The sequence below is a fragment of the Bufo gargarizans genome, chromosome 3 (genome assembly GCF_014858855.1).
Source record: "Bufo gargarizans isolate SCDJY-AF-19 chromosome 3, ASM1485885v1, whole genome shotgun sequence".
Lineage (NCBI taxonomy): Eukaryota > Metazoa > Chordata > Amphibia > Anura > Bufonidae > Bufo > Bufo gargarizans.
Window position 1 is genome coordinate 9,694,768 of NC_058082.1, and position 16,501 is coordinate 9,711,268.

Here is a 16,501-nt window from a genome sequence, read left to right on the forward strand (position 1 = left end):
AGCCCCCCTTTGCCAGTAATAGCCCCCCTTTGCCAGTAATAGCCCCCCCTTTGCCAGTAATAGCCCCCCTTTGCCAGTAATAACCGCCCCCAGGTGCCAGTAAAAGTATTGTATATAATGAAAAAAAAAACCACACATACTTACCTCCATGTCAGCGATGCGATGCAGACTCTTCTGGCCTGTGTCCCACGTTGTATGGCTCAGGCGCGCCGGCCTCTTATAGGCTGCAGGCACTAGGCCGGCAGCCTATCAGAGGAAGGGAAAGGGACACGCCTCTCCCTTCCCTGCCGCAGCACAGGCAGGCATCTGTATCACTGTCCTGAGGACGGCAATACAGATGACTGGAGATGAGCGCTTCCACAATGGAAGCGCTCATCTCCCTGTGCCCAGCCGCCCGCCGCCCGCCGCCAGCTCGGGGGGGCAATTGCCCCGTTGCCCCCCCCCCCCTGGATCCACCACTGCTAAGAACCCAAGACAAACAGTATCAGAACCTGCTCTGCTGCCATGAAGATACTCTGTAAAAACTCATGGTGAAAACATTTAGTTTCCCAAGAGTTCACCATCAAGCTTCTTAGGGGAAATAGTGGAATGGAGGGACCCGTTTTTTTAGGTGTTCTCTACTGTGAATCATTGCCATGAAGCATTGTCCCACCAGTGCAGCTTAAATGATGAGTCAACTTATCTACTGCAACCAGTATTCAGAGTGAGGAGTAAAAGGTCATTGTCCGACCCTTTCACGACTGGTGTGATGTTACGATTTTTGGGTTCAGAAACTTCATAATTTTCACCCGTATTTCCTTGGTTTTCAAACCATAGATGAGGGGATTCAAAATTGGTGGGACCACCAGGAACTGCAGAGACATCACTGTTCTCAGCTCATAGGAGAGGTTGGTAGGATTGAAGCGATGGAGCAGAATCTCGAATAACACATCAATGACAAAGTTAATGATGGTCACTAAGTGAGGAGTACATGTTTGTAAGGACTTGGCTTGGAAGTCCTTGGAGGCCCGGACACAAACTCTAAGAATTTCAATGTAAGATATAAGGATTAGCACTGGCATGGGGACCAAGATGAATGTGATGAAGAGCCCGTAGATATTGTTGACCGTCGTGTCAACACAGGCCAACCTCACCACTGACCAGTTGTCACAATAGATCTTCAGGATGAAGGAGCCACATAGTGGGAGCTTAATGGTCAACATAAACTGGGCTAAAAATATACAGATAATAAATAACCAGGCTGAGACTACGAGCTTGAGGACCATGGTCAAAGACATGATAGTGGTGTATCTCAAGGGGTAGCAGATGCACAAGTATCGATCGTAGGCCATGATAGTCAGGATGAGCATTTCTATTCCCATGTAGGTGTGAATGCAGAAGACTTGGGTTAAACAACCCGCATAGGAGATGGTTTGAGTTTGGCTAATTAAATTTACGAATAAATTGGGGAAGAAGGCACTGCTACCGTAGAGTCCATTGAGGCACAGCACGGAGATGAAGACGTACATGGGCTCCTGAAGACTCTTGTGTAAGACCACAGAGGAGATGACTGCACAGTTGCACAGTACAATGATGAGGAAACCAAGCAACGTGATCTATGTTAGGCGTATTTCTGACACAGATTGTGGTGTAAAGGTCCTTAGCACCACAATCTGTATATTTTTCCCGCTCATGCCGGGTCTAAAAAAGGATGGCGTGGGCAGGGAAAGGGATACAGTTATGGCCATCCAGTTATTGGATACCACCGCCATACATTGACCGAATAACGCTTCTGTACAGTGACCGGATAACACCGCCATACAGTGACCGGATAGCATCTCTGTACAGTGACTGGATAAAAGGGTATAAGAGGGCACAGTACAGGGAATGACTAGGCGCACTCGGGTGTGGTAAGAGGGCAGAATGCAGGGTATAACGGAGGGCACAGTACGGGGTGAGGGGCACAGTACGGGGTGGGTCCTCATGGTGAATGCTGGTTCATACGCCACCATATTGAGAGGCAGAGGAGAGAGAGAGGGGTGTGATTATGTGGCTAGAGATAAAAAATGTAACTGTTGGCCAGTACAGGCTCCACAAATTAGCCAATAGACATTCACCAGACAGCAAAGAACTTTGGATTCTGTGGCTGGAGGTACATTAGGCGGTCACAGGATAAATATGTAACTGCCGGCCAGTACAGGCCCCAAAAATTTGCCAATAGGCATTCACCTGACAGCAAAGAACTTTGGATTCTGTGGCTGGAGGTGCATTAGGCGGTCACAGGATAAATATGTAACTGTTGGCCAGTATAGGCCCCAAAAATGAGGCATTTACCTGACATAAAAGGCCTTTTATGCCGCTGTATATACATAACGCAAGGACCATTCTTTGTTCTGGGTAGGGGCGGATATGTGTGTGCTGGCATGAGGAAATTCAATTACACGTGGTTGTCACAGGTGTTGAATACCTCCGAGAGCCATGCCTCATTCATTGAAAAAAATCTCAGGTAGTCCACACTGTTGTGAGCTAGGCGAGTGCGCTTATTGGCCCCTGCTGCGCTGAACGTCCTTTCGGACAGGACACTCGACGAGGGGCAAGCCAAGAGTTCCATGGCAAATTGTGCCAGCTCTGGCCACAGGTCAAGCCTTCACACCCAGTAATCCAGGGGTTCCTCGCTTCTCAGAGCTTCCTCCTCCCTATCTGCTGCTCCATCTCTCCCTCTGAACTCTCCTCCTCTTCTTCTCTTGTGGGCACCCACGTGACGTCCATCGACACGTCATCATTGTCACCTTCACCACCACTGATATTAGAGATCTCTGAGTAGGCAGCAACAGTGGGGACCACCCTTCTTGGGCTGATCTGGGTACTGTCGTCAGACCGCTGGGTAGCGGCCAGTGCTACCTCCCCTTCCTCATCTGATTCCAAGAATGGCTGTGCATCGGTAAGGTCTGGGAATAGATGGGAAAATAATTCCTCTGACTCGAGTGGAGGGGCTATGGTGGTGTCTTTGGGGGTACACACAGCAGAGAGTAAGGAGGGTGTGCAGCCAGCCAGTCGCAGGGGGTACATGTGAGGTTCACGGTAGGCCGATGAGGGGTCAAATGGTATAACACTCAGTTCATCAGTTTACTCACGGTTAGCAGATAGCCTCCCTGGGCTGACAGCAGAGTGTTGAGGTGGACAGCACGAAATCCTCCGGGGCACGCTCTGTGGTAGGAAGCATCAGCCAAGATGGTGAGTGAAGTGCCCTTGATGTTAGGGGTGCTTAGGGTGCTTGTTGCGGCTGAGTCCTTTGATGATTTGTCATGACGCCAGTACCGTTAATGGTGGTACAACCATAGGTAGTAATAATGAGGTAGACAGTGGTAAGATGCAACTCACAACTTTTACTTTAGTGACTTTTCAGTTGCTGTGGTACAATTATGCAGTCTTTAGATGTTACAGAGAAGATACTGCAAATCCACTGTTTAAGGCTTTTCAGGTGCTGGGTTGATTTTGGAGCAGTGGGTTAGGTGTACCTGGTTCCTTTAGATGCTTTGGATCCTATTCCTTGGGTTTCCCTACAAGCTGAATGTGTAAAGACAGGAAAACTCAACTGTCCCTCAGAAGGTTGGTGTGGCTGCCTGAAGCTATAAACCTCCACCATGCAAAGGTGTCTGTGGCACTCAATAATGGCTCTTATCACCGATGAATTCCTAAGAATTCTTGTTTCTTTTCCAGGGAGGCAAACTCTTCTCCTACTGGCCAGGGATGCAAGTCTATAGTCCAGCTACAGAAGGAAAACGCTCTTCTGCACCTAAACATCTGAGTAAACACCTTCTAGCGAAGTTGGCTCTACTCACTAATCTGTGTTGCAAAGTCTTCACTCTATCTTTCCTCCTACTAACTTGATCTGACTACCTCAGATCTGCTCTCTTCTGAACTACATCCTAGTTTCAACTCCTCTCAACTCCCTCCTGGTCTCAACTGACTAACTAGGCCTAACCTAGGTATAATATAAGACCTCAGCTATATCCCCATCTAGTGGTGGGATGCATAAATTGCACCTAATAGGCCTGTTAACAGGGATTTTGCAGTCACACAAATGCAAAGCTATACATAACAACCAAATGCTTGTAATAATATAAAAAGTGCTTTTTAAGCAGTGCCCACACACACGTAGTGGGACGCTGCAGGTGCAGATACAGAGGATGAGGAGGGTGCAGAAGGCTGAGTGAGCCACTCAACCAACTCTGGTGTGTCCTTTGAAGTTATCACACGCGTCTTCTTCAACTTCCCACTTAGGCTCCTGCCTGGTGCACCTTCCAGACCCCCACCACCCCTGCGGAACGGCCTGCCTCTTCCTCTGCCTGTCATTTTGTAAATTACTCTCTGGCCAAGTCCATAGAGAAGAGCAGTATTTGTGGAAGAAGGTATATCGCACCCCTCAATCAGTATTTTGTGGAAGAAGGTATATGGCACCCCTCAATCAGTATTTTGTGGAAGAAGGTATATGGCACCCCTCAATCAGTATTTGGCGGAAACAGGTATATAGCACCCCTCAATCAGTTTTTGGCGGAAACAGGTGTATTGCACCCCTCAATCAGTATTTGGAGGAAACTGGTATATAGCACCCCTCAATCAGGATTTGGTGGAAGAAGGTATATATCGCAGCCCTCAAGCAGTTTTTTTGGGCAACAGGTATATCACACCCGTTGCAATTAGTTGTTCCAATAGCGTTTGTCACTATCTGTAGCTGCGGTAATGCAGCAGAACCGCACACAACTGCTTCACAATACAAATGCACTATAATATACTTTCTATGTTTGAAAGTAAATTATAAGTATATCGCACCCCTCTGTGTATCACACATATTGATAGCACACCTATACCAGTCCTTAAAAGGACTTTGTGGCCCTATTAGCTAGCGTTTGGTGTCCCTAACAGTCTGTCCCTGCTCTACAAAGCAACCTTTCCCTACACTGGAAAAACACATAATGTAAAATGGAGGCCAGATCGGGTTTATTTATAGAGTAGGGGGTCGGTCCATGTGCTGAAACGTCTCAATGGGCTGTCCTGTCCCACCTGATGGATGTGTCATGGGTCAAAGTTCAGTGCTATACAAAAAAAAATGGCGTGTGCGAATATCACCATATGTTCGCATGTTCGAACGAGCAAAGTTTGCCGTAAAACAACGGTGAGGCGAACCGCAAGGCCATCTCTAGCTGACAGTTCAATTCAATTGAAACAGGGATCAAACCCTGAAAAGGTGAGGTCCCACAGTTGGACAAATATAAAAAGTAAAAAAAATATGAAAAAAATGTGTTTTTTATAATAAAACATTTTTTAAGTTTTAAGTAAAAAAAAGCATCCTTTTCCCAAAATTATGTAAAAATAAAATAAAAGTAGACTTATTAGCTAACGCCTCGTCCGTAATGACCGGCTCTATAAAAAAATCACATGACCTAACCCCTCAGGTCAAAAAAATTAAATAAAAACTGTGCTAAAAAAATAATTTTTTTGCAACTTACATCACTAAAAGTGCAACACCAAGCGATCAAAAAGGCGTATGTCACCTCATCCTGCAAAAAATGAGCCCCTACCTAACACAATAGCCCAAAAAATAAAAGAACTATGGCCCAGATTATGAAGACACTAAAACATGATTTTTTTTTTGTTTCAAAAATACTTTTATTGTGCTAAATGTAAAAATAAAATAAAAAAAGTAGACATATTAGGTATCTCTGCGTCCGTATCCGCTTGCTATATAAAAATACCACATGACCTAACCCCTCAGGTAAACACCGTAAAAAAAAAAAAAAAAAAAAACAAGTAAAAAAAGCAATTTTTTTGTCACCTTACATCACAAAAAATGTAATACCAAGCGATCAAAAAGTCATATGCACCCCAAAATAGTGCCAATCTAACCGTTATCTTATCCAGCAAAAATGATTATTACCTATGACAATCGGCCAAAAAATATAAAAAAAACTATGGCTTTCAGACAATGGAGACACTAAAAATGATAATATTGTGTAAAACTTAAATAAATAAAATAATTCATACATATTAGGTATTTCCACATCCGTAAAAACCTTCTCTATAAAAATATCACATGACCTAACTAGAGTTGAGCGGACACCTGGATGTTCGGGTTCGACAGGTTTGGCCGAACTTCAGAAAAAAGTTCAAGTTCGGGAGCCGAACTTGACCCGAACTTGACTCCGAACCCAAACCCCATTTAAGTCAATAGGGACCCGAACTTTTGAGCACTAAAATGGCTGTAAAAATGTAATGGAAAGGGCTAGAGGGCTGCAAATGTCGTCAAAATGTGGTTAAGAGCATGGCAAGTGCTCTGCAAACAAATGTGGATAGGGAAATGACTTTAAATAACATAAAAAAAATAAAAAAAAATAATAATAATCTTGATCTAGGAGGGCGAGGTCCATATGGAGTAGGAGGTTGAGGAGGCGGTGGATGTGGCGGTGTAGGTGGAAGTGGTGGTGGAGGAGGAGGAGGTAGCCTACACTGCTTTTTGGTTTAAATTTTTATTTTATTTTTTTTAATTAGGGTACACCCCAAAACATTGGGAAATATAACTGTCACCGCCAGACATCTGAGAATGCTCCAGCAGTCTTTCAGCATTTTATGAACAGCATTTTTTATCATTTAATGGGGAAATTTGTACTAGTGTATCCAGATGACATTTTGATTTTTTTCTCCTGATTTCAAAACTCATAAGGACCACCTACGTCAGGTCTTGCTCATCCTGCGGGAGAATAAATTGTACGCTAAACTGGAAAAGTGTGTGTTTGCGGTTCCAGAAATTCAATTTCTGGGGTTTCTTCTCTCCGCTTCTGGTTTTCGCATGGACCCCGAGAAGGTCCGCGCTGTGCTTGAGTAGGAGCTTCCTGAGAATCAGAAGGCGCTCATGGGTTTTTTGGGTTTTGGGTTTTGCCAATTATTACAGGAAGTTTATTTAGAATTATTCCTCTGTTGTTAAACCACTCACTGATATGACTAGAAAGGGGAAGAGGCGCGTAAGGCCTTTTCTAGTATCAAGGAGAGTTTTGCTTCCGCTCCCATCTTGGTACAACCTGATATCTCTCTGCCCTTCATAGTTGAGGTGGACGCTTCTGAGGTGGGTGTGGGTGCGGTCTTGTCTCAGGGTCCCTCTCCTGCCAAATGGTGACCGTGTGCCTTTTTCTCGAAGAAACTCTCCTCCGCAGAGAGAAATTACGATGTGGGAGATAGGGAGTTGTTGGCCATCAAGTTAGCTTTTGAGGAATGGCGCCATTGGCTAGAGGGAGCCAGACACCCTATTACCGTGTTTACCGACCATAAGAATCTGGCCTACTTGGAGTCAGACAAGCATCTGAACCCGAGACAGGCCAGACGGTCTTTGTTCTTTTCAAAGTTAAATTTTGTTGTCACGTTCCGCCCTGGGGTTAAGAATGTGTCACGTTGTTTTCCGGGAGGTGGGAATTTTGAAGACCCGGGTCCCATTTTGGCTGAAGGTGTGGTGGTCTCTGCTCTTTATCATGAATTGGAGGCAAAGGTTCAGGCAGCCCAGGCAGAAGCTCCTGATCTTTGTCCTTCTGGGAGGTTGTTTGTGCCTCTCGCTTTAAGACACAAGGTTTTTAAGGAGCACCACGATACTGTCCTTGCTGGGCACCCGGGGGGTAGAGCCACAGTGGATCTTATCGCTCGGAGATTCTGGTGGCAGGCTCTTCGTAAGTCGGTTGAGGGTTTTGTGGCAGCCTGCAAGACCTGCGCTCGTGCCAAAGTCCCTCATTCACGGCCATCAGGTCCTCTCCTCCCGTTACCCATTCCTTCCCGTCCTTGGACACATCTGTCCATGGACTTCATTACGGACCTGCCTTGTTCCTCGGGGAAGACTGTGATTCTGGTGGTGGTGGACCGTTTTAGCAAAATGGCGCATTTCATTCCTTTCCCTGGGTTGCCCAATGCTAAGACACTGGCGCAGGCATTTATTGATCACATTGTCAAATTGCATGGTATTCCTTCAGACATAGTCTCTGATAGGGGCACGCAGTTTGTTTCCAGAATCTGGAAGGCTTTCTGTTCTCGCTTGGGGGTTCGGTTGTCTTTCTCTTCTGCTTTCCACCCGCAGTCGAATGGCCAGACGGAGCGCGTCAATCAGAATCTGGAGACATATCTGCGCTGTTTTGTGGTGGAGAATCAGGAGGATTGGTGTTCTTTTCTCTCCCTTGCTGAGTTTGCTTTAAATAACCGTCGTCAGGAGTCCTCTGATAAGTCACTGTGGCGAAACCAACCTCGCCACGGTGTTTTGGAGGGGGTTGTTTGCCAGCCTCCTGCCCTGGGATTATGGTCCTTTAAGTTATTGGGTCTTAAGGCACTTGGGACAGAGCCCTCTGTCCCTGGATTGCATCATTTGCCTTACTTGCTTGGATGAAGCACATGGTGAGAACAATAGATAGCGGCCATTTTAACCCACAGACCACTGCTTGACCCTCAACACGGAGCCTTGTCTCGTTATTGGGGGGATTCCCTGTATGCTGTTAGAGACTGATTTCCAGGAGTGTAAGCTGATTGTATGCTGTTCCTGTTCGTCTGCTGGCAGCTATTTGCGAGGTTCCAGTTTGGAGTGCTATTTTGTATCCAGTTCGGGAGTTTGGTGTTCTGCAGTAGCTGTGCCTGTCTCTCAGAAAGGGGCATATCGCCTAAATGGATTTTAACCCCTTGTCTGCTGAAACGGTCCGTTACAATTGGTGGCAAGCAGCGGGATCGTTCCAACACCCAGAAGGACAGCTACAGGAGACACCATTTCTTTGGATTTTACAACTTAAGGGCAACGCATGTCTCAGTACAGCGACCCTAAAAGCACCAGGATGAAACCAGCAGTGAAGTACAGTGTTGAGGAATTTGACCATATGATGTGGTTGCGGCTGAACTTCTTCGGACCCAATCCAGCTGAGAAATACGTGAAGTTCGTGAGGAGTCTAGTGTACCGGGCAGAAGGTGACGGTCAGCTGCCATGTTGGGTGGACCTCCATCGGAAGTTACAGTTGCGGGACAGAGGGAGCCCAGTCTCCATTCCCCAGCGGCAGTGTGAAGTGCAGGGAGAGGAGAGCAGCGTCCTCCCTCCCCAGCGGCAGGCTGAGTTACAGGGGGCAGAGGTAAATGTTCCTGCCCCCCAGCAGCAGAGTGATATGCCGGGAAGGCAGTGTAAAATGCAGGTAGAGGAGAGCAACGTCCTCCCTCCCCAGTGGCAGGCTGAGTTACAGGGGGCAGAGGTAGTTGTTCCTGCCCCCCAGCAGCAGCATGATTTTTGGGGAATTGGGAGCCCAGTCTCCATTCCCCAGCGGCAGGCGGAGTTACAGGGGGCAGAGACAGTCGGTCCTGTCCCCCAGCGGCAGAATGTCCTACAGGGAATAGAGAGCCCAGTCTCCTTTCCCCAGCAGCAGGACACTGTATTGGGAGCGGAGGCGGTCGGTCGCCCTCCCCAGCGGCTGGAAGTATGTATGGGAGAGGAGCTCGTTACCCCCTCTCCCCAGCGGCAGCTTAACGCACCAGGGGGAGACAGTAAGCCCCACAATAGTGCAGATGGGACCGTGGTCTCTGCACTTACAGCACAGGGGGTAGGGACAGTCGGTCCTGTCCCCCAGCAACAGGGCTGTTTAGCCAAAGGGGAGACAGTCGGTTTCCCCCTCCAACAACCAGACTCCAACCAGACTTCTTCCATGGTAACGCTGGCACCAGGGCAGAGTACCGCTGATACCTGCCCACAAAGCAACCTCCACTCCAAGCCAGGGAGCAACACAGAGACCGGGAGTACCAGCTACCAATATAACCTTGGTGGATTCACTGGACAGAGACAGGCTACTAAATTCAGCAGGTCCAGTATTGGGTTGTGGGTGGGCTGCCAGACTAACTCAGGTACTGACCGGCGTGAGGTCAGGTATCTGGTTAGTCTTCCCTTGGGGGGGGAGATGTGTGGCAAAACCAACCTCGCCACGGTGTTTTGGAGGGGGCTGTTTGCCAGCCTCCTGCCCTGGGATTATGGTCCCTTAAGTTATTGGGTCTTAAGGCACTTGGGACGGAGCCCTCTGTCCCTGGATTGCATCATTTGCCTTACTTGCTTGGATGAAGCACATGGTGAGAACAATAGATAGCGGCCATTTTAACTCACAGACCACTGCTTGACCCTCAACACGGAGCCTTGTCTCGTTATTGGGGGGATTCCCTGTATGCTGTTAGAGACTGATTGCCAGGAGTGTAAGCTGATTGTATGCTTTTCCTGTTTGTCTGCTGGCAGCTATTCGTGAGGTTCCGTCCGGAGTCTGGAGCATTACCCTGTATTCCGTTACAGTCACAATTTTTTGGTGCATATGGGTTTCAACCGCAGTTTTGGACATTCTCTGGAGAGGGGTCTTCTGGTTTACCTGATGAGGAGAGATTCTCCTCGTCTTTGTGATCTATTTGGCAAAAGATTCAGGATAATCTAAAGAGCATGAGTGAGAGATATAAGCGTGTGGCGGATAAGAGACGTGTGCCTGGTCCGGACCTGAATGTTGGTGATCTGGTGTGGTCGTCTACTAAGAATATCAAATTGAAGGTTCCCTCCTGGAAGTTGGGTCCTAAGTTTATTGGGCCTTACAAAATCTTGTCCGTCATCAATCCTGTTGCCTACCGTCTTGATCTTCCTCAGACTTGGAAGATTAATAATGTTTTTCATAAGTCCCTATTAAAACCTTATGTCCAACCCATTGTACCCTCCTCTTTGCCTCCTCCTCCGATTGTGGTTGATGGTAATCTTGAATTTCAGGTCTCTAGGATTGTGGATTCCCGTGTTGTCCGCGGTTCTCTCCAGTACCTCGTTCATTGGGAAGGTTATGGTCCTGAGGAGAGGATGTGGGTCCCAGTGACGGACATTAAGGCCACTCGTCTCATTGGGGCTTTCCATAGGTCCCATCCTGAGAAGGTGGGCTCTGAGTGTCCGGAGTCCACTCGTAGAAGGAGGGGTACTGTCACCGCTAGACATCTGAGAAGCTCTGAATTCAGAACCTCCTGCTTGAGGTTCTTTTGTTTTGCTTTTGTTTTGTCATCTCATTTCCCTCTCTCAGCTGTCATCTAGTTGCACTGATTGCATCCCTTTTAATCCCCTCCCATACTGCATCACTTTGCGGTTTATACAACTTCCTGGAGTGTGTGCATTTCTGGATGCTACAACTGATGCTTCTACAGGTAAGTCTGTTCATTTATTTGTGTTTTCCTGTTTGCTTGATCCTAGGTGACCCTGACTCCCTCCGTATTAAGTGCAGGGAGCCGGTGGTCGTGTCCCCTCACTATTATAGGGTGTTCAGGTGTCATACAGTCGAGGAACGAGGGTATGCAATTATCTACCATAGAGATTTTTGCATAGGCTGAGCAGTAAGGGAGAGAGCTAGGGCTGTTACAGGGCTTACCCTTTGGTTCCTTAGTTTTGGATCAAGTCAGTCGGATATTCATTTGTGTCTTCTAGTTTTCTGTAACACCTTCCGTGACAATAACCCTCCAGTCGTGCAAAACACACGTTCAGACAATACACTGGCTGCAGGACAGGCCAGCACCTCCAAGGGGTAAAGGGCAAGCTCAGGCCATGTGCCCAATTTGGAGACCCAGACGTTGCAGGGGCTGCCCTGGGATTATGGTCCCTTAAGTTATTGGGTCTTAAGGCACTTGGGACGGAGCCCTCTGTCCCTGGATTGCATCATTTGCCTTACTTGCTTGGATGAAGCACATGGTGAGAACAATAGATAGCGGCCATTTTAACTCACAGACCACTGCTTGACCCTCAACACGGAGCCTTGTCTCGTTATTGGGGGGATTCCCTGTATGCTGTTAGAGACTGATTGCCAGGAGTGTAAGCTGATTGTATGCTTTTCCTGTTTGTCTGCTGGCAGCTATTCGTGAGGTTCCGTCCGGAGTCTGGAGCATTACCCTGTATTCCGTTACAGTCACAATTTTTTGGTGCATATGGGTTTCAACCGCAGTTTTGGACATTCTCTGGAGAGGGGTCTTCTGGTTTACCTGATGAGGAGAGATTCTCCTCGTCTTTGTGATCTATTTGGCAAAAGATTCAGGATAATCTAAAGAGCATGAGTGAGAGATATAAGCGTGTGGCGGATAAGAGACGCGTGCCTGGTCCGGACCTGAATGTTGGTGATCTGGTGTGGTCGTCTACTAAGAATATCAAATTGAAGGTTCCCTCCTGGAAGTTGGGTCCTAAGTTTATTGGGCCTTACAAAATCTTGTCCGTCATCAATCCTGTTGCCTACCGTCTTGATCTTCCTCAGACTTGGAAGATTAATAATGTTTTTCATAAGTCCCTATTAAAACCTTATGTCCAACCCATTGTACCCTCCTCTTTGCCTCCTCCTCCGATTGTGGTTGATGGTAATCTTGAATTTCAGGTCTCTAGGATTGTGGATTCCCGTGTTGTCCGCGGTTCTCTCCAGTACCTCGTTCATTGGGAAGGTTATGGTCCTGAGGAGAGGATGTGGGTCCCAGTGACGGACATTAAGGCCACTCGTCTCATTGGGGCTTTCCATAGGTCCCATCCTGAGAAGGTGGGCTCTGAGTGTCCGGAGTCCACTCGTAGAAGGAGGGGTACTGTCACCGCTAGACATCTGAGAAGCTCTGAATTCAGAACCTCCTGCTTGAGGTTCTTTTGTTTTGCTTTTGTTTTGTCATCTCATTTCCCTCTCTCAGCTGTCATCTAGTTGCACTAATTGCATCCCTTTTAATCCCCTCCCATACTGCATCACTTTGCGGTTTATACAACTTCCTGGAGTGTGTGCATTCTGGATGCTACAACTGATGCTTCTACAGATAAGTCTGTTCATTTATTTGTGTTTTCCTGTTTGCTTGATCCTAGGTGACCCTGACTCCCTCCGTATTAAGTGCAGGGAGCCGGTGGTCGTGTCCCCTCACTATTATAGGGTGTTCAGGTGTCATACAGTCGAGGAACGAGGGTATGCAATTATCTACCATAGAGATTTTTGCATAGGCTGAGCAGTAAGGGAGAGAGCTAGGGCTGTTACAGGGCTTACCCTTTGGTTCCTTAGTTTTGGATCAAGTCAGTCGGATCTTCATTTGTGTCTTCTAGTTTTCTGTAACACCTTCCGTGACAATAACCCTCCAGTCGTGCAAAACACACATTCAGACAATACACTGGCTGCAGGACAGGCCAGCACCTCCAAGGGGTAAAGGGCAAGCTCAGGCCATGTGCCCAATTTGGAGACCCAGACGTTGCAGGGGCTGACCCCTGTCAGTCAGTTCGTGTAGGCGTGTGCATACTTACTGCCCCACCATGTCCCACGTCCCCATGATGTTCACGATCCAATTTGATATCTGCTCTATCAACTTTCGATGTCCTTTTATGTGCCTACCATGGTGATCACGGGTGGCGGGGAATCAGGATTCCAGGGTGGAGAGGGAGCATGAGAAAAAGAGGCAAAATTTAAGGGAGATGAATTTATTTTAAAAAATTGGGATCGAGCAGAAATGTGGGAAAAGCTATTGAGGCGCAAATGTGGGACAAATTACAGAAATGTGGGACAAATTACAAATGTGGGCCAAAAGAGTCAAGCGGAAATGTGGGAAAAGCTATTGAGGTGCAAATGTTGGCTAAAAGAGTATAGCGGAAATGTGAGACAAATTATTGAAGTGCAAATGTGGTACAACTTGTTTACGTTTAAGCATTGAATCAAAGGAGGTGTCGCGCATCAATTAAAGAAGCATTTCAGAAATTTTATTCCCTGTCACCTATGCAGAGCAGGGGTTTATTCACGTCTAAAATTGTATAATGTGAACCCAAGAATGTAACAGAATAAATTACAGAAATTTATTAACCTGTCTACTCGGTAGAGCAGGGGTCTATGAAAGAAAAAAATGTTTATTGTCACCCGAAAATGTAAAATAAAAATGATTGAAATTTATTAAGCTGTCAACTAGGTAGAGGAGGGGTATATTACACCCAGAAATTGGTGAATTTGACCCTAAAATGTAACTGATTATTTTTTTACCTGTCTACTAGGTATACCAGTGGTACTTCACACGCAAAAATTGTTGAATTTCAACTGAAAATGTAACTGTTAATTATAAAAAATGTTAACCGCCCTACTAGGTATAACAGTGGTACATCACACCAAAAATTGGTAAATTTCACCAGAAAATGTAACAGACATATTATTGTATTTTTTTTTTAACCTGTCTACTAGGTATAGTAGTGGTACTATACACCCAACAATTCGTGAATTTTACCGAAAATGTAAATGCCCAAATTTTTTTTAACCTGTCTACTAGGTATAGCAGTGGTACTATACACCTAAAAATTGGTGAATTTCACCAGAAAATATAACAGACAAATTATTGATTTTTTTTTACCTGTCTACTAGGTATAGCAGTGGTATTTATACACCCAAAAATGGGTGAATTTCACCAGAAAATGTAACTGACAAAGTAGTGAAATGATATAAAATAAAATACGTACAAATTAGGCTACTTTCACACTAGCGTTCGGGTGTCCGCTTGTGAGCTCCGTTTGAGGGGGCTCACAAGTGCACCCGAACGCATCCGTACTGCCCTAATGCATTCTGAATGGATGCGGATCCGCTCAGAATGCATCAGTCTGGCAGCGTTCAGCCTCCGCTCCGCTCAGCAGGCGGACACCTGAACGCTGTTTGCAGCGTTCGGGTGTCCGCCTGGCCATGCGGAGGCGAGCGGATCCATCCAGACTTACAATGTAAGTCAATGGGGACGGATCCGTTTGAAGATGACACAATATGGCTCAATCTTCAAACGGATCCGTCCCCCATTGACTTTACATTGAAAGTCTCGACGGATCCGTCTGAGGCTACTTTCACACTTAGAAATTTTTTAACATTATAATGCAGACGGATCCGCTCTGAAAGGCAAGTGTGAAAGTAGCCTAAAAAAAAATTTTGATTTATGAGGTGGAGGTCCATATGGAGTAGGAGTTTGAGGAGGCGGTGGACGTAGCGGTGTAGCTGGAAGCGGCGGTGGAGGAGGACGAGGTAGCCAACAGAGGTTTTTGGTTTTAATTTTATTTTTATAAATTAGGGTACACTCTAAAAGAGTGTGAAATATCCAAAATACAAGAATAAGCAATTGCGCTGTAGTATAACAATGGCTGGTTAGTGCCGGTATACATGTCTATTCTGCACTAGGTACGGACAAGTCCTGAGGGATCCATGCCTGGTTCATTTTAATGAACGTGAGCTTGGTCACATTCGCTGTGGACAGACGGCTGCGCTTGTCTGTGATAACGCCCCCTGCCATGCTAAACACATGTTCAGATAACACACTGGCTGCAGGGCAGTCCAGCACCTCCAAGGCGTAAAGGGCAAGCTCAAAAGTAAGCTTGAAAATATACAAAATAAAATATGTAGGTGGCAAATGGTGCAATCTTCTTTTATTTCCTCCAGAGTTGGGTACATCATTGCTGAGTACACACGGCTGAGTACATGATGGCTGGATACATAAAAGCTGAGTACATAAAATGGCTAGAGACAGACTTACATACATGCAGTGCTGACACTGGTGATACGGCAACGGCCGTTTCACGCCTAAGTGCTTCTTCAGGCCAAACAACATGGTGGCGTCACTATGTCAGCCTTTAAATACCGGCGCTCATCTCACATGCGTGACGTCACCAGCGTCACCGGAGTATGGAGCCCGCTGATGACGTCACAACGGGCCCAGCATTCCTGACCGTGTTACAAAAAACACATATTTAAAAACAAAACCCTGCATTATTACATACTAAATCTTATATCGACTTTCTCATTTAACTCCAGGGCGCTGATTGCGCATGAGCACAGAATCCACTTACTCTCTCTCCTGAGAAGTTCTTTATGTCTGTCTCCCCCTTGTGGGGGGTTCGGTACAATTTCTATGCTTGAGTTAACCTCTTAAGGACACGGCCATATTTCACCTTAAGGACCAGGCCATTTTTTGCAAATCTGACCACTGTCACTTTATGTGGTGATAACTTTAAAACGCTTTGACTTATCCAGGCCATTCTGAGATTGTTTTTTCGTCACATATTGTACTTCATGACACTGGTAAAATGGAGTAATAATTTTTATTTATAAAAAAATACCAAATTTACCAAAAATATTGAAAAATTAGCAAATTTCCAAATTTCTATTTCTCTTCTTTTATAAAAGATAGTAATACCTCCAAAAATAGTTATTATTTTACATTCCCCATATGTTTACTTCATGTTTGGATCATTTTGGGAATTACATTTTTTTTGGGGGGCGACGTTACAAGGCCAGTTCAGGTCTGAAGTCACTTTGCGAGGCTTACATAATAGAAACCACCCAAAAACGGCCCCATTTTACAAACTACACCCCTCAAGGTATTCAAAACTGATTTTACAAACTTTGTTAACCCTTTAGGTGTTCCACAAGAATTAATAGAAAATAGAGATAACATTTCAGAATTTCACTTTTTTTGGCAGATTTTTCATTTGAATACATTTTTTCCAGTT

General features: G+C 46.0%; 1 protein-coding gene across 1 annotated transcript; it reads right to left on the bottom strand.

Annotated features, from left to right (window-relative positions):
• Positions 1-734: 734 nt before the first annotated feature.
• LOC122930660 (olfactory receptor 52D1-like) lies at positions 735-1,991 on the bottom strand. Its single transcript, XM_044284187.1, has 2 exons — positions 1,950-1,991; positions 735-1,595 (listed from the first exon to the last, which is right to left on the bottom strand). Exons 1-2 carry the CDS (start codon positions 1,989-1,991, stop codon positions 735-737), a joined length of 903 nt encoding a protein of 300 aa, XP_044140122.1.
• Positions 1,992-16,501: the final 14,510 nt, after the last annotated feature.